This window comes from Catharus ustulatus, chromosome 5, assembly GCF_009819885.2.
Source record: "Catharus ustulatus isolate bCatUst1 chromosome 5, bCatUst1.pri.v2, whole genome shotgun sequence".
NCBI classification, from domain to species: Eukaryota; Metazoa; Chordata; class Aves; order Passeriformes; family Turdidae; genus Catharus; species Catharus ustulatus.
Window position 1 is genome coordinate 2586952 of NC_046225.1, and position 18597 is coordinate 2605548.

The 18597-nt window shown below is 43.3% G+C and overlaps 1 protein-coding gene across 1 annotated transcript in view; it reads right to left on the reverse strand.

The window, feature by feature from the left end:
* Positions 1-18597, reverse strand: part of LOC116996644 (bifunctional heparan sulfate N-deacetylase/N-sulfotransferase 4) — a 67090-nt gene that overhangs the window by 46319 nt on the left and 2174 nt on the right. The window contains exon 2 of the mRNA XM_033060518.2: positions 6043-7280. Coding sequence (XP_032916409.1) covers positions 6043-7023 — 981 coding nt within the window. The 5' untranslated portion in view covers positions 7024-7280. The remainder of the gene's footprint in view (positions 1-6042; positions 7281-18597) is intronic.

Sequence of the window (18597 nt, forward strand, 5' to 3'; positions counted from 1 at the left end):
ACTGCCCAGAAAGATCCAGAGTCTTTTAACTAAAACATTGGTTTGCAGGAAACTCTTCAGAGCTTATCCTTTAAAATAGTTTTGTTTTCCTCCTGACATTTCTGGAGAGAAATTGTGTAAGATATTATCTAGAAAATGGGTGTGATTATTTCAGTTATAAGTTAATGTATTTAACATTAGAAATTTCTTCTATTAGAATTCCCCATGAGATGAAAAGCTCTTTAGTACTTGGCTTTTTTTTCCTGCCTGGATGGAAAGAACATGGGTGGAGGTGTAAAACATTGGAAGTAAAACCAGTAATTGAAGGGATCTTAGACCATATTCATAGAAAGACAAAGAGCAAAAGATTTCATTTCTGTGAGGATATGTATATAAAGCTATAGAGGTGGATGGCTAGATGGATATGTCTAAGGATTTGAAACCAGACATTGTCAAATATTTGATTTTATACTGCATTGTGCCACAGATGTGGACAGAAAATGCCTAGTTAATTATTGGTAAATAATTTAAATCTCAAATTTCTCCTTTTCTCCTGGAGGCTGTCTCTGTTCCTCACCTGAGTGTCCATCCCTCCCTGTTCCCACCCCTTTCCTGAGCACTGCCACTTGCACATCATTTGAATAAAGCCAACAGAGCTGGCCTGAGCTGTTGCTCTAAAGTGTTCCTCCTGCTCCCATTTGGATGACAAAGGCATATTTAAAGTCACTTAAGTAACGCTGCTCCTGAAGGAGCTGCATTATAGATGGGCTCCTAGTAATGTGTTTATTGCTGCTTCAAGTGCTTTTAAGGCAATAATTATGACTGCTCCTGCAGTCTGCACTGCCTGGCCATTCTACAAGACTATTCCATATTTCAGAGTGTTGTTTTCTGTGCAGGAAGCAACTGCTAGTGCTCCTTTTTAACTAATATGAGTTGTTTTAAAGCTCAGGTTAATGCAGGTCTCTTGAGGGGTTGGTATGAAGCAGATGTGGGTTTTGGCTCCTATGGATTCCCTAAGTTTAGCTAAATTAAATAGAGTACCACGTGTATCCTGGAAGTACACTCCAGTTTGATACAACCTATGACTTCAGAATGATTTTGGAGAAAGGATTCCAGAAATAAGAACAAATCCAGGAACTCAGTGCAAGTGTAGAAGAGGAATGTGTCACAAGTCAGTGGTGCTTGGCACAGGATGTGATGTGAGCACTAGAAATCTCTGTGACCTGGAAAACCTGCCATTTCTAGATTTTAAAATATATTGTGACATTTGTTAAAACATGAAGTGTGTTCTCTGGGACAGAAGGATACCAAGTCAGTTTTCAAACATTTAGCAAAATCTTGCTAGGGAAAAAATTGTTTAATAAATTCAAGAGGTAGAAAATTTGAGCCACCAGAATGTTTTCTGGCAAGGCCACCTAATTTTGAGTGGGAACCTGGCAGATGGCAGAACCCCAAATCTGTTATAATTCAGGGAGGGTACTTGGATAGACAGTCAATCCATCAGGCTGCCAAGGAGAAGAATGCAGGTTCTGCTGCAGGCAAGGGAGTTGTGGTTCTTAACTATGTTGGTACTGAAATTCTGAATGAAAGAACAGACCCTATTGAAACAAAAGAAGTATGAAACATTTTGTCTGATGTGTCTTGACAAGGCACTTGAGCAGTGCCTCAACACTCAAATTATTACAGAAAGAATTGGATGATTCAAGAGACCTGAACAAGGAAAATATTGAATGAACTGTCATCTCTGATGAAGCAGAATGGAGCAGGCACTCCCATTTTTTAAAGTAGATTATTAAAGTTTTCATGTAATGCCTCTCAGCTGCTTTTAAAATTCATTTTTAAAGACTTTAAGACCGTCCAAAAGTGGGAGCTCCTGAACTCCATTGTGTTCTTCCCTGCCACTCTCAAGTGCTTTAGGAGGTGACAGAAGTGCCACCCAGGCTGCAGTGACCAAAGCTTGGCTGTCTGCTCTGGCTCCCTGTGCTCACACACCTCTGGGCTGCCCATGGCTGTGCTTACTTTACTCATTATTATGAAAAGGGTGTCATGGTGATTGTTTTATCTCAGGACTGACCACTCTGCCATGCCTGGTGATGTGGCCCAGGCATTTCCAGTAGTTCTACCTGAGAGCAGTTGTCCTTGCACAAAAATCAGGGATAATCATATGCTGCAGAGATCGAGTGGTTGAGCTCAGCTCCCTGCTGTGCCAGTACTTTTTAATTCAGAATTTCCAGGAAAGATGCAACTCCAACACCAATTGTTGTCTTTAAAACACTAAAATGAGCCAGAAATCACAGGCTTTAAGTGTTCCAGGCATTTTAATGATGGTGAAGGTCAAAGACAAAGTGCAGACTGTGGCAGTGAGGAGGTGTCAGACATGCAATTCTTATTTCCAGGGAAGGAAGTGGACTGGAGCTCAGAGGGGGAGGCTGCTAGGAGAAGGAAGGCCTGCAGCCAGCACTGACACAAAGGACATGGCCAAGCATGGCTCCATCCTTTATTGCAGCTCCCAAAGTCCATGGATGATCCCATCCCTATAGTGACAATTAGTGGGATTGCAGAAAGGGGAAATGGAGGGGTTAGAGAAGGATATGGTGGTGCTGGGACAAGCAATTTCTCTTTGATAATCTCACCAGCTCCAGCTGGGAGAAGACAGGGGAACAGGTGGTTCCTGAGCCCACCCACAACAAGGTGGGCTGCAATCTAAATTGTAGAACTAAGAGCAGGGTAGAAAGTGAAAGGCTAAAGCTTTTTGTTTTATTTATTAAAGAGTAAATGCCTTAGCTTGCACTGTGCTCTTGCAGGGCTTTTGAGTTAATAATAGGATGTGTATTTGTGAAAGGTGTTGGAAAAGCCCTGGTGGCTGCTCTGAGCTCTTCCTGGGTGAGTAAATATTGTACTAGCTCATACTATGGCAACAAAAAAAAATAGAAATACTTCAGCAAGTTTGGGTAATGCAGCCCTCTTTGTGCTCAGTTAAAAGGAAACTTTAAAGGTGAAAGCTTTGTATTTTTTCTGTGTGGCTCTCCCAGACACAGCATAAAAAGACATTTCCAGGGTTTTTTTGCCTGATCACTAATGCCAGGGATACTGGACTCATGTGGCTGGGAACCAGCACTATTTACAAGTACACAAATTCACTGTTTCTGTGTGTTGACTGATGAATTCTTTTGCTTTCTAAAATAAAGCACTTAGATAATATATTGGCAGGCAAGAAAGGGAGAAATTCATTTGCAGAGGCTCACTAGGCTCGAGATAGAACTCCACAAAGCTTGGAAGAACAGCTTTCTGTGGCTCTGCTGAGTTCCTGTTAATTACTTAGCCAGACATGACCTTGCACAACTTCTTCAACACCAGGGACTGGGAGATCTTCTGCGGTAAACAGAGCCCATAATAACCCTGCTGTCTAATCTCTGTTTCTGTAGCTGATGCCACCCTTTATAAAAGTGTGTGTATATATATCTCCCTGAGACATCTAATTGAGAAATGGCTTTATGAGGGAATAAAAACATTCAGGTTGCAGGAAGTAATTAGACAGGCACAGGTTTACTTGTTTCATTACTGTTACATGCCAATATTGTTATCAGAGGCTCTCTGTGTACTGAAGCATTCCCAAGGGATTTGGGTGGGCATGGCACCTCTGGAGAGCAGAGCAGAGAGCCCCTACATCCCTGCAAAGTGACCCCTCTGTGAGCAGCCACAGCCACTCCTCCCAAAGGGAGGGCAGTGCTTTGCCATCACTGAAATATCAGCCTCCTAAGTAGTTGTTATTTTTGCCTCTCAAGCAAAGCTTACCCTTCTGGGGTGAAGGCAGGTCTGCTGGTTCTTAATTGCCTCCTTCCCCCAGTGACTTGGGAGATTGTTCTCTAACTGGCTGTAATTATCCTTTTCTGTAAACTAACCAAAGTGCACTCTGCTTTCGATGTTATGTTCATTAACAGGGCTCTGTTCTGTGGGTTAATGTATTCTGGGAATGTCCAGTCTGTAGGAACAGACTGATTTTGAGTAGCAAGTGTTTGTGGAAAGCTCTGAGGAACAAATCTGTGGCTTCAAAATGGAATCCATAATGTTCAGGACAGACTATCTATGGGTGCTCAAGCTGCAGGGTGGATTTATGTGTGAAACATTCACCTAAAAAGGGGAGATAAACTTTTTATTGTCCCCAAAAGAGAGCATGAGGGGAAAGTTCTGAGCCTGTGCCTGCAGGTGATTTCTCCCTGAGGTTAGTGTGTGTGGCATGATTCCTTGTGTGAGGTGAGGAGAGGATTTATCCTGAGAGTGGCACTTCTGGTGTTTTTGTGAGGAAAGCAGGCTGCTAATTTGGCACTTGAGCAATGTGGGAAGATGGAAAGCTTCTCTTTGTGCCCTGGCTAAAACATAATGAATGAAAGAAAGCTCACCATGTATTGCTTGAAAAAAAATTAAAAAGGTCTGAATCCTAGCAGATGTTATTGTCTAGCAGTGTGGACTGGTTGGTTTTCAGGTGGATAAATGTGTGCAGCACATAAATATAATTCTGAATGCTTTTAACAGCATCCAGCTCTACTGCAGCCCCTGGATGTGGAGTTTTCTGCTGTGTTTCCTAGAATGAGCATGGAAGCATGGCTGCTGTGCCAAGCACAGCTGGGAAGGTTTGCCTAGCCATGTAGTTGACTGCTGGGTAGTAATGGGGGTGGTTTGGGCTTTTTCCTGCATAATGAGATGATTGCAGTGAGACCTGTGCTCTGAATCTCCAAGTGTCTCTGTGTGGACACTCTCTGCTGGCAGTGGGGGCTCTTGAACCGCTGTGGAATTGTAACAAGCTTCCTTAGGGGAGCAAACCACGTCAGAAAGACGCTCTCAGAAAGGCGCAGGCGGGAAGCTATTGCTGAAAAACTGGTTCCACAATTGCCTTTTGAGTTAATTTCCTCTTGTGTAGGAGCCCTTTCTCAGAGCATTTCCCCATATATTTCCAGAGAGAGAGCACTTGATCACTGAGCTTGTGCACAGTGCTCAGATCTCAAAGGCACCAGGCACTCCAAGTGCCTGGTGCTCAGAATCAGCCCTGATGAGCATTCACATGCCTGGCTTGGCTAATAGAATTACCCCAAGTGCTCTGATGTGCAAAATTGTTTCAATTGTATGTGAGGCTACTGCTCTTGCTGGGTATTTGGGTACCTCAATGGTCTGGATGAAGAGGCAAGTGAATATAGAAACTGTAGAAACGGAAATAAGGATTTAGAAATTAAATAGAAATCTGCTTTTAAAAACAAAAGGCTTGCTTATTGTTCTTGAAAGCATTGGGTATTTACAGGAAAAACCCTCCAGAATAAAGGCTGGAGAATGTGATATTGCATGCTAAGGGATTCAATTAATCTCTGACTACGATTCCCACATGTGGAAAATGACAAGAAATAACTGTCATGCTGTTGAGCTCTGTCTATTCTTTCCAAGTTGAACACATCTTTCAAAATTACTCTGAACAAATTTAATGGTGTCCCTGGATACTATAGATCAGGAAAATAAGTGCAGAAGAGCCCCCAGTGAGTAGTCTGTGGGCCTTCCACTCTATCAGATGGTTATGCCACTTGCTCAAGTGCATGCTGTGTTTCCACCCTGTCACTGGTAACTTTAAATGCTTACCTGCTAGTCTGGTAATGACAATTATCCTGCTAACTCTTAGACGTCACATCGGGGCTGTAGCTTCTTCAGGCTCTTTTTTTCCTTTTGTCTTTTTGTTCTTTTTAAACTTGGTGAGGTTTGAAAAGGCAACCATCTTGTATTGTTCTGTCTACTTTACAGCAATAGTGAGAGAAACAATACAGAAAAGGCTTCTAGAAGATACTCTATATATGTGCAACATCCATGTGTATGCCCCTAAATAGACACATCTCTAAGTGCATCTCTGTGTATGTGGGAAAAACAGCTTTTAATCTCAGGTTTATGTATCTGCTGGGTGCACTTGTGCACTTTGAACCCTTACCAGGAAAAGGAGCTTCTCAGCTCTTTCCAGCTTTGTCTCTTTTTAAACCCCCATCAGCACATACCCGTGTCGGGGATGGGATCCCCCAGCTCTTGCCTTACCTTCACATCGTTGATGTTCATCCTTGTCCCCTCCTTCCCAACAAAGATGTCGTCTATGTCCACCAGGATGTACCTCTCTAAGGAGAGCGTGAGCTTCTTCCCCGACAGGAAGGAGATGGCATCGATGAAGATGAGCTTGTGGAGCCAGAAGGTCAGGTTGTTCCCAAAGAGGACTCTCTGGATGCCGTCGTGCAGCCCCAGGTCCTGGATGACGGTCGCATAGAGAGCAGCCCTGGGCAGCGTGGCAGGGGTGGGCCTGGCAGGCTGCAGCTCAGCCAGCAGCACGGGCTGGTAGGTGGAATGGTTGAACTGGAACACTGTCCAGTCCTCGCCGGGCAGGGGCCCCTTCTCCACCCTGGGCGCTCTGGTGATGCGCAGCAGCGGCGACTGAGCGTTCACCGTGCAGTCTCTGAGGGCCACGTTGTTGTACAGCTGCAGTGGCAGCCCCTTCAGTCCGACACTGGGGGAACTGTTCTCGTTGGCTTTATGAAAACCAATTATGCTAACACTGTATTCCACACAGTATTTTTCTAGAAGCTCTCTATTCCATGAGTCCATGGACACGTACTTTAAAATATTCTCGTATATAACAATCGTGTACTTCCCTCTCCCGTTGTCTGTGAGAGGGGGAATGTCCCCCTTGGCTGGTGCAATGACCATGTGGTACTGAAACTTGCTGGACTCGAGGATGGCTATGATGTCTTGCCCCAGCTGGGAGTACTGGCTCTCCACAAACAGGAGCACGGTGGGATCAGTCCTAGAGGGATCAATCGGCTTAGGTGTTCTCAGCTCCGCAGACCTGTAGGGCAGAAGCTTGAGGTCCTCGCACTCTGCTTGTCCAGTGGTTTCCACGAGGGCCATTTCCTGCTTGTAGCCAGTGTAGAGGAAATAGGCAGAGATGACAATGCTTGCCAAGCAGAAGGTGGCCAGGAGAATGACCAGCGTTCGGAAGCTTCTGCGGAGCTTCCCGATGAGATTCATCTTTCGCAGGGCTTCCAGCTCCTGCTGGGCTGGCTGCTTTTCCAGGTGCTCTTCCTAAAGTGCCATAGGAATGAGGAGCTGTGGAGGGTCCCCTTCCAAGATGTTCATGTGACCATTGCAGTGCATTGATGAAGCATTCGGGGAGGCTGTAAAGCTGCCGGGGTGGGAAGTCAAAGGATCCGGAAAGATAAATTGAAAGAGGTTTTCTCAGAACGCAGCAGCTGCCAATAATCAATGAAGAGGACTCTTAACATTATCTGCAACAAGAAGTAAAAGAAGAGTAAGTAAAACAAAATCCACAAAGCAATTAAAAACACACATTAATAAGGCCGGTGATTGATACTGGCAATCTGAGTAAAGAGGGAAGTTTGAGTAGTTCAAGGAGCACTCAGTGTCACTCGCTTTCTTGGTGCATTAAGACAAGCTGCATTAAACAGCTCCCCCGTGTTCTCAGGATGCTGAAATGAACTCTGAACATAACTTTGAGGATGTGCATCTACTCATCAGCTTTTCTTGTCTAAAATGTCATTGCTATTGCAAATGGGAACAATGGAAGATTTCAAGGGCAAAATTAGGACAAAGTGAATCTCTGTGAAATATGGGACCACGTTCCATGTCAAATTCAAACTGCATAAGGGATAAACTGTGAGTTGGATTGGAAAACTAACGTGACCAAAGTGGAAAGGCACAACAGGAGTTTGAGGAAAGATTTGTATGGCTTTCTCTCAGTTTGCATTCTGCACACAGAGCAGTCAGTACTTCATGGTCCAGTTTAGGAACTGTAAAGATTCTGTGGGGTTTTCCCAAGTGAATGAGCAGGCTGCTGCAACTGCAGGGTGCAATGGGAGGTGGTATCCAGCAGGAGAAGCACCTCCAGGGAGCTGTTTTAGTGCTAGGTGGATGAGTAGGTGTGTGCTGGCCCATGATAGCTCCAGCTAAAGCCCTTGGCCTCTGGTCTGTTCCTGTAGGCATGGAGTACGAGGTGCTCAGACCTCATTGCTCTGAAGCCCTTGTGCAATTCCTGGCAGTTCTGCCTAAATTCATGAAAAATTGTCATTGGTAACAGTAAATCCTATGATTCAGAGGCAGTTAAAGCTAACTAAATAAATAGCCTATGCTGCTCTATGGATTTAAGTAGGAATTAACATCTTTCTGAATTATTTATATTGTTTGTCTATTGGAACAATGCGAGACAGTAAACAATGAACGATTTTGGAACTGCAGGGAAGAAATGCTTTTTCCAGGCAGATACTTATCAGTTGATGTGTCCTCCTCCATTAACTTAGATTACACTTTTGACTTGTGCTCTGAAAACTATTCATTCATCTCAAGGCTTGCACCTAAAACTGGAAAATGCTTGTCAGAAGCATTTAGAGAGGAGTTGTTTTCTGAGACCTTCTGTGATTCTGGCAGGTTCAAGCGTTTATTTAATTTAACTTCCTCAGCTGGAAGCTTGCAAGGAGATTGATACCCCTGGGTTGTGGGCTATTCCAGCAGTGACCCTGCTGTGTCACACAACTGGCCAAGAGGGGAGTGACCTAGGGACAGAAATAAGAAACCTCTTCTGCATTTACTCCTTTCTTAGGTGTGAGAGAAGAAATAAAAAATAAATCACAGCTGCCATTAGGAAATTGAAGTCATCCTGATAATCTTAAGAGTATTTGCCCTGCTTTGGCGCTTCCCTTGTTCTGCAGTTGTCTGCTTGGTGGGATTTCACTTCTTATTAAACCTCCAATTAAGATTTCCTCAAAAGATAACACTGGATCAAGTGAGGCATCCTGTGCCAGACACTGCTGGAGTTTGGTGACGTTGATGAGTCGCTCAGCCGAACTCCCAGGGTTTATCAGATCAGGACTCCCGCTCTTCGTGCGAGGGGCAGCCTGCAGGGCTGGCTGATGTGTGTTCCCCCGAAAAGCTGATTGCAAAACCAGGCAGGTAACTTGGAAAAAATCTTGAACTCCCCCTCCTCGGACTGTGCATCCTCGGCTTGCTTTGGGCACTAGAGGGCAATCGCTTCTCGCTTTTGCGAGGCAGCACCTGCGCTGCCCTCGCTGCCGAGCACTGCCGCCAGAAGGCTTCCAAAATCCCCAGGGCACCTAAAACACCTTCATTAAGACTCCCATGTTTAAAATGAAATAAAAGCCAGGAGTTCTGCTCTCAGAAATGTGCCGCTAGATCACTCTGGATGCTTTGCAAATGTTTCAGCCTCCACCTGCGGCACCAGGGAATAGCTTGTGACAGGACCTAAACCTGCACGGTTTTGCCTCAGTGTTTGGCCCTGCTGCACCTCCTGGGTATTGCTATTGCAAGCTGGCAAAACAATAAACTTCACGAATATTATAGCTTGTATTACTAAAATAGGAGAAGCCCCTGACTTTATACCAGTCAAAATAAAACTGTGGTCTTCACCTCTATTTCTTCCCAGTAACACTGGTAAAGTCTTATTGAGATTAAATACTAATAATCAGGTTTCATGTTAGCTGCTATCTGTTGTACGTAGGTCTTATAATTAAGTGCAATTATTCCCACTTATTGAGACATATAATTATATAAAAGTGATATAGAATTTAAACTTGTCTAAGGAAACTCGGCATTGGAGCAGACCTTTTCTTGTCTGCACATTGTTTTCCAACTGCTCTGTTGAAGTGATTATACTGTTCAGTAAAAAAAAGAATGGTGTGAAGTAATTAAAGGTTGTGAAAATAAATCAGCTATATTAGCCATTAGTGGAACTTTCTCTGAGGCATAATTGGAAGTTAAGTGCCATTTGTGCCTTCGAAACTCTCCCCCTTAAAGTTCAACAGCTTTATATTCGCTCCAGAATTCAACTATCTTCGGAGAGTTCCTGTGCTAGATTAATTTGGAAAGCATGAAAATAGGCCATATTTCATAATTAGTGTTGCATAATGGAGTTGCATTTTGCTGACTGGTATTTGAGGTCCTGCGCTCCTGTGGTCACTGATGAGCATTCACTGACTCCTAGGGAGGTAAAGCCCAAAGCTGGGCACATTTGCTCAAGGAATCAAGGTTACAGTCATCCAGAGCTGGTCCTTCAGATCCTGTCCATTCAGCTGATTTCTTCAATGTGGGGCCTTTCCCCAGCAAGAGCAGGACGCTGCAGAACAACTCCCTTGTGATGTCAGAGACATCTGCAGGGACTCTAATTTTTCTTCAATTCAGGCAGCTGAAGAAAAATGGAGGTTTAAAAATTGCTGCCTCCTTGCTAAATAACACTTCCTGCTTGCCCACAAAAATGCATTTGATTGATGACTAAAGCGTACTGATTTTGAAGATGATTGATTGGGAGATTAGGACTTGACTATTTAAAACCGATAGCACGACAGCCAAGAGCAAGAGCCCCTCATTAATGCCATGTGTTAACTGTGCAGCAGGAATTAAAGCTGGCTCCCCCGGGGGCCACTTCCCACGGGCACAGCTTCCCCCAGGGCTCCTGGTGCCTGAACAAGCAGACTTGGTGTGTGGGCTGGGGGAACTCCTCTTAGCTCTGATCATGGGTAGGCAGAGGATCTCTGAGAAGAGAGGATCATCTGGGAAGTAGAAATATTGCTGAAGCCATCAGCTGTGTTGGTTTGCCCTGAGGATGGAGCCAATGGACTCAACACCTGCAGTGGGCTCAGAGCATGGCAGGGCAGAGGAGCAGGACCCACAGCAGTGTGGCCACTCCTAATCTGTCTGCACCACAGTGCTCTGCTGGGAGCAATTCACCTGGAGGCAGGCCAGAGCTTTCCCTTCCTTATTCGGCATAAATCACAAGTCAGAATGTCTTTATTGTCTATATATAAAACTTGCCTTTAGGCTAAAACCCTAATGTAAAGCCTTTCCTCTTTTCTTGCCTTTCCAAGCTTGTATGACTCCTGTCACTTACCAGCAGCCCAATGAATCATGATACCTGCCTTGCTGCTCCTTGCATAGGGCTCCTCATTCATTACAGAAACAAGCTACCTGATTTGAGTGATAAATGACTCCTGGTGACCATTAACAAAAATTCAGGGTTTCTGTTCACTGCAGAAGGAAAAAAGAACATTTTTCTTTTCTTTCTCTCAGAAAAGTTTCCAGGAGTTATTTGACTGAGCTCACAAAACTTTACATCCTCTTTGAAGGTAACTTTTTTTTCAAATTAACAAAGCTGCAACATGTTTTGTGTTTGTCCATGTGGGGTGATGGTACCAGCTTCTCGTAGCTCATCACAAGATATTAGAAAACTCTTTTTACCTAGGGTAAGGTCATCATCTCAGCTGAGAAAGGCTGTTGCAGACCTTGTGATTTCAATTTTATCATTTCTGAGTGGAGAGGCTGCTCAGTACTTTCACCTCTTTTGTTTCTTTTCAATGCATAATCATGTGTAAGTTAAACCCCCACTTTTTCGGTATTTTCAGCTGTCTGATCAAGTCTATAGTGCACATATAATCTTGTGTGATTTCAGAAAGCTAAATGATGCCAGAGGGTGAAGTCAATAATCAATGAATATAAAGCAAAGAGTTTGAAATACTTCAGCTTGTGCACTTGATGAAAGCTGGTGTGATTTTAGTGTGAAATAACACTTGGAAGGGAGCTGCTTGACTTCTGACTTCTATTTCTCTTTGGTTTTAAACTTTGCCAGATGATTTCAGAAAGTGGTGAAAAGGCTCCCTGCTGGAGCAGTGGCTGGAGGGTGATTTGGAGATGTTTTTTGCTCATAGGGATATTCTCACATGTGTGCACACCTATGCACATCCTTTGGTTCCCCAGCCCAAACGTGAGATTTTGTGTTGCTTAGCAGAAATGTGTTTTAAGACTTAGCCAGACCACACTTGTGGTGAGTGTTGCCTGATGTTCAGCCTCACTGCTTCCTTATTCTGACTCATTAACTTCCAGCAGTCCCACGGTCATTTGGACCACCCAGCAAATCCCATCAATTTCCCATCTGGGATGTTTCAGTGAGGCTTCTTCCAAATGGCACAATTTATGGATCTCTAATGTGTCAGTGCTTCTGAACATAATGAACAATTGTAATATTTCCTCAGAAATCTCTGACTTGTGCTTTCCCTGGAGTGAAAGCTTCTAGAAATCAGCAATTTAGGTATTTTAGGTCTGAAGAGTGCATGACGTCTCTCTTTATGCATGAAGACAGAACCTATGTATGTATTTGTTGTTTCTTGATGGAGTGGCTCTAGTGATCATCACAACAGATAAATGTTAGTGTCCACACTCACCCTCCAGATGTTGTGTGGTGATAGCAAAGTTATCACAATGCACATAATATTTTGGTGTCACCAGGCAAAATGTCTTAACTCTGAGACCACACTTGAAATAATTTAAAATTTAAATTAAATAATTTAAACTGTACCTTGTCAATGCAGTTTCTAATAAACATGTCCATCTAGCATGAGTGATGCTGTTAAGATCTACACTTCTCACCAGTAACTCACCAAAAATTCAAGAGGCTAAATAGCATCAAAGGGAACAAGGCTGACTTTGCCAAGGCCACTCAGACACCCGTGGCTGAGCAGCAAGTCCCTTGTCCTTGCATAATGTCCTTCAGCAGCTGTTCCCAACCCCCATGACGTGGGGAGCAAAGAAAGGCTGAAAAGGTGGTGTTGAGAGATGATCTGAAGGTCAGCAGCTCACTGCCAAAGCCATGATGACAGAGCCAAAATGTCATGGCAGGGAGCTGGGGCTGTGATCACAGGGTGTGTGTGCCCTGCAGGAGTGCGGGTGAGGGGTGAGCTGACCGTGCTGTCAGTGCCCCAGCCCTGGGGAATAAAAACAGGCTTTGCACAGTGCTCTGAGGCAGCCCACAAAACATTCTCCTGCCTTGGTGCAACAAATCTCCTGCTCTTGCTTGCTTAATGGCTCTTCATCACTTTCCAATTCATAGTTTAATGCTTCAATGGAAGCCAATTTGAATTCATTTAACTCTTCAAATAAAACTTTTGTGAGATGCTGTATCAGATGTTTTATTACAGTCCATCTATTCTGGTACTGTTTTCCACTTTCATGAGGCTGTCAATTAGCTATCCAGTTCCAATAGAATGATTTGTGTTGTGAACTCAGCTGAGAGACAACATTTGTGCAATAGAATGGCTGCCTAACTAGGACTCCTTCAAGTCAATCAGTGCAGTAGCCAAACTCTGTATGTGTTGTTTGATTGGGTACACAAGCTAAGCCATTTTAAAAAATTGCTAAAAACCTTTTTAATAGTTCTATTAGCAACCAAGTAGCTGCAGATTGTCTGTATTGATTTTGAAAATTTACCAAGGATTACAAAATTGTGGGTACTACTAAAACTTTACTTTTTGGAGGTTTCTTACACACAAAAAAGATATTTAGTCCCAGGCTTTGGAACAGCCTGTTAGAAACTAAACTATTTGGTTTTTATACTTTTTTCCCCCAGTAGTTAATTGTTTCCCACACTTTCTGTTGTCCTATAGCTTTTCTGGGAGCTAAAAATGTTTGCCACCATGTGAGATAATTAAAATGTGTCCACTCTTATATCAATGCCAATATATTTCACTGAATAACATGTTTTGTGGTGTCTGTATCCTGTCACAGGGACTATTTGTGAGCAAGTCAGATGTGGTCACATCTGTGCTAGGAATTAAAAGGAGGCCACTAACTTATTTCAGAGGGACTAGTGCTGTCACATAGTAATGATCTATTGCCACTGCAGAGGAAGTCTATTTAAACCCAGATAACAAAGACTTTGTACTTAAATCTTTAGTACAGCACGTTTGCCACATGAAATTTAAACAGAGGTTTGTTCTGAGTTTGCTCAAGCCTGGTTCTGGCCAGTCAGACACAGTTCCCAAGCTCTGTATACATTAATTCTCATTATACAGCTTCCCTTTATTTATTTTTTAAAGTAATTTCTGCTGAAGTCCCCTTTCCCCATCTGTGCCTTCACTGGCTGAAGGGCTTTGTTATCATTGAGAGGATTTGGTAGAAAAAAGAGAATACACAGAGTTTGGTCCCACCAGTCTCTGATCAGAGCAGATGTGTGGGCTGGAGCATCATGCAAGCCACCAGTGCTGGTGACAGCCTGGCAAGGCTTGGTAAGCAGTGCCTTTCAGGCAAAATGAGCCAGGAGAGTAAATGAAGCCAGGGTGACCCTCCATGTGAGCCTCCTCTTTTTGTTGTGTGTGTGATTCTTGGACTTCCAAACAGCTTCAAAGGGGAAAATGCACTCACTTCCACCTTGCTCATAAATACCTGCACTTATCACTGCTTCTACTGCAAGGCAGTTTGCGAGCAGGAAGTTAATTTACATCTCTCCTGTCTCTCCCTAGTCTTAGTTCTAGACTAGGTTCTAGGCAGTCCCTCAAGAAAATTTTGAGTTTTAGTACCCATTCTTCACAGGCAAGATGAGCATTTTTGTGGGGATCCTTTACTGCTGTCAGTAAAACTAACCTGGACAGAGATATCTGGTCATGTAACAAAAATACTGCAATATCCAAGAGACTTTCCCTTTAATGTACTTAAGTGTTGCAGACAAGGCAGTCAGAGGAAGTTTTATACAAGATTATTAACATAAATTGAAATTCTTACCTTGAAATGACTGTAGGGATGCTGTTTGCCTATCAAGAAAAATGCTTTATGGTGAAAAGATAAGGCAGGGAATAGACCCTTTGATTTCTGTCTCTGCCACCATCATGTTTTGCCCTCTGGAGGCCACTGATTTTTTTCAGTATTTCATTTTCCCTGTCTTCGTTGAGGGAATACTAGTCTTTTCTACCTTTACATGGGCATTATCTGTAAAATGCTCTAAGATGATTCATGTTTGGTTCAGATGTGTACAGCATGGATATTGCAAAGTGTGCTTTTGGGAAAGCCAGAGCACAATTCATACTTTCATGTGCAGGCAAATGTGTTTGCTGTGCTTGTTTCCTTTTTCTTCTTTTTTGTTGTACCCTGGTTAAATTCCTTTGTGCTCATTCCTGCCACTGCTTGATGGGGTTTCTCCAAGAGAAGCCACTTTGTCAGCCAAATGAAAGATCTCTTCAGAGGTTTCTGGTGTGTCATCTGTGACCTATAGATACTGTTTTGCTCTCAGTTCAAAATAAAAACAAATGCTTCTTTCTGAAAGATCTATTCTTTGTTTTGTCTAGATAAAGTTCAATTTGGAAATGCCACTAGTAGGATAAGGGTCCTACTTGGGAATTCAGGGGATTTTTTTGTTGAGTCACGCTGAGCTCAGAGACTGGAACTAGAACTAATAGCATTAGAGCTCTGTGATGGAATAGAGAGGCTTTGATTAACCTCTTGCTTTCGTGAAAAATCTCTGTTTATTGAACTACTGAGGCATTAACGTGCTGTTGAAGGGGGAGAGTGTGGAATAAAAAATCAGAAACAAATGGTTGTCAGTCTTTTTGAACATACTGCCCCTTAATCAGGCTGGAATTGCCTTGACATTCCTGTCCTCTCCTGGGGGCTGAGTGCATAACTCTGCTTGGTTTTCAGTGAGAATCTCCAGGGTGTATCATGGACAAGCAAATCCAGCCTGGCTTTCTAGGTTATGGAAGGGGCTTATAAAATTATGTCTCATCATTTGGCGCAACATCTTGTAATCCATATAGCTCAGTTTTAGGTAACATATACATAGAGACTTCATTTTCTGCCTGAACACAAATGCTTTTTTTTCATGGAGGAGAAAGCCTTTTAGGAGGTCATTCAGTTAAAAAATGTGAGTATGCAGAATGATTGCCTGTGATAGATGCAGCACATGGAGCTTGCACCAGGGCTGATGGAGGGTTGGTCTGATGGGAGTCTGTCAGGTGTTTGGAGGCATTCATGGCTCACTTTGCTCACCATGTGGACACTGCATATCACAGAATTCTCTTGAACTGTGGTTTTTGGGGTACAAATAATAGCACCATGCCCTTCTGCAGGTGATTAATTCACCAGGGCTCTAATGCACAGCAGGACTGTGTGGGGGTAGAATAGTGAAGCCATTTAAAATTGCACCCCAAATACAGTCTACAGACTAGTAATGAATAAAAATACCCTATAGTTATCTCAGCTGTTTTGGTGGGTAGAGTGAAGGTATTCTGGCAACTCATCAAGGCAGAGGGCCCTGCTTCTTTTGGTTTAAATTTAAAAACCCCAAGAAGCTGTGAGGGCTTTAAAATCAAATGTGATCAATAAGTCTAATTTCTGTATCTTACCCAGAAGCCTAGAACAGTGCATTTTCCTCTAATTTCCAAGAATTTCTCTGTGAATCACTGACCACCTGCCCTCCCCTCTGGTGGTTTAGGGGATGATCTATATCCCCATGAGAGAGAATAAATTCAGAATACCCTCAGGGTCTGGAACCTGAGCTCTGGCCTCCTCCTTGCACAATATGGTCCCATGGAGAAGGACAAGATGTTCTTGGTGCTGTAAAACAGCCCCTGAAAGTAGAACACAGAGGAGGTGGGTGCATATTTCATGACAGACTGTTTTAACTTTCCAAACAGCCGCCTCTTTTACGGCCAGCAGCTGCTATTAATTATTTATCAGAACACTTATTTATACACTAAAAGCTAAATGCAATCCTTTCAGTGGAGCCTGGCAGAGCAGAGGCTGAATAAGTAGCTGTGGATAGTCCTTCAGGAGGGGAGGTTTTGTGCAGAGCTCTGCTCAGGGAAGAGCCTTTCCACGTTATTGTCGCTGCTGTTTGTGCCTGGTAATGGTATTTATGTATGGGGGATGAAAAGCCAGCCATCAGTAAGAGTCTCTTAAGTAAGCCAAGGACAGTTCTTATGTCACCAGCATCCAAGGAGGAAGAGGGAATCCCTTCCTTTTTGCTTCCTCCCTCATGAAGTCACCCTGCCCTGGCTTCTTGCAGCAGAGGAGGGAGGATTCATTTGCTCCCTTTGCCTCCACTTGGGAGAGCAGTGCGACCCCTTCTGTCACCAGAGGGAAGCAAAAAGGTTTAAATACTGTGTTCCCTTCAGAACTGAGTCTAAATGGCCATCCATGACTTCTGGGCCCAATGTGTTTCCCTCACCAAGTACTAACATGGTTTCTATGCTGGTGTGCTGTTGCCATGTAATTCTGGTGGCATTGCTGTTTAGGTAAAATATTATTATTTTTCTATAGCAACTGTTAATTTCAGTAGAAATTCTGATTCCATTGTAATTATTCCTGACAGTAGTTGTAATAAATATTTGGGATGGACGTGCATGATTTTCATTTTCTTCCAGCACCCGATGCTTTTAATAGCTCAATTTTTCTAATTTAAATGTTGACATAGATGGAGAATTGATTCTGAATTTCTGTCTGGCACTCTTCTGGGTGGCTTTTCCTTCTTGAGAGGCATTGCTTTAACATCTCAATAGGAGAAAGAGACTTGTTGCTGTGAGATGTGCATTCTTCTGCCTATCTCAGAATGGGAGACAGGACTCTTGGACATTCCATCCAATTTCTAACAGAGATCTTCCTTCTCCCTGACAGTCCAGCCCTTCCACGTGCTCTAATGGTGCTGAGCTCATCCCAGGCCTGAGAACAGGGGATCTGATAAACTGCCCTTACTCCTTAACACTTGCAGATGGTTTCAAGCCAGGCTCCTCTCACCTTGGGAAGTGTGGAGAGCCCTTGGCTCCCCCTAAGCTCAATGCCCTGTTCCCAAAATGCCTCCCCAGGCTGGGCAAAGTGCAGCTTTCTGCACAAGTTAATCTTTCCCTCAGCCCCCAGCAATGCCTGGCAGCTCTTAGCCCGGGGGTTGCTTTGTTCAGAAATGCCAACTGTGGGTATGGAAAGCAGTTTCTTGGATGCACCTGTGAAAACTGCAGGTAGAGGGCTGGAAGGAGATACTTGTTAAGGTCCCTCCCAACCCAAACCATTCTTAGATTTGGTGATTATGGAAGCTTTGCAAAGCAAACACTTGATGGAAGCAAACAGCAGTGTAGACATGCAGCTGAAGCTCAGCCAGCCCTATGGGCATAGAGGCAATCAAAGCAAAACTGTTTGTGGGCTAAATCAGAATGATTTGAAACAGAAATTATACTCTATTTTTTTTTTTTGGTAGAAGTTCATTATATGGTTTCCTTTACTGTTTGTAGAAAAATGATGAATCTTTTTCTGGGGACATACAGTTAAATGCAATTTTTTGTTTATCTAACTGGAAACTCTTAGTCAGAACTAATAGTAACTCATCAGCATTTTCTGTGCTCAGTATTGCCATGGGTTTGCAATATATGGCCACATTTTCCTGAAAGTATCTCATTATACTGCTGGGATAATTCCTGTACTGCAACCTTTAAAAAACCCATATTTACTATTAGCATATTTTTATCCTGCTCATAGTGAATATGAGAGTTGAACTCAAGAGCAGCTCATGATTCCTGCATAGTGCTAAGTCTGATCATGGCCATTACAAAGAGTGATACAGCAGATATCACAGCCTCTAAACACCTATAAAGTTTTAATAGGACTTCCAGAACTTGATAGTGTGAGTTAACAGGCTGTTCAGGCTGAGAAGGATTTATTTGTGGGGGTTGTATAGATGTGCAAGTGGTCAGTAACTGAAGCATCCTGCTCTCTGCTCAAATGTAACCCTTTGAATTTGATTTACTCTGATAAAATGCAAGTTAGAGG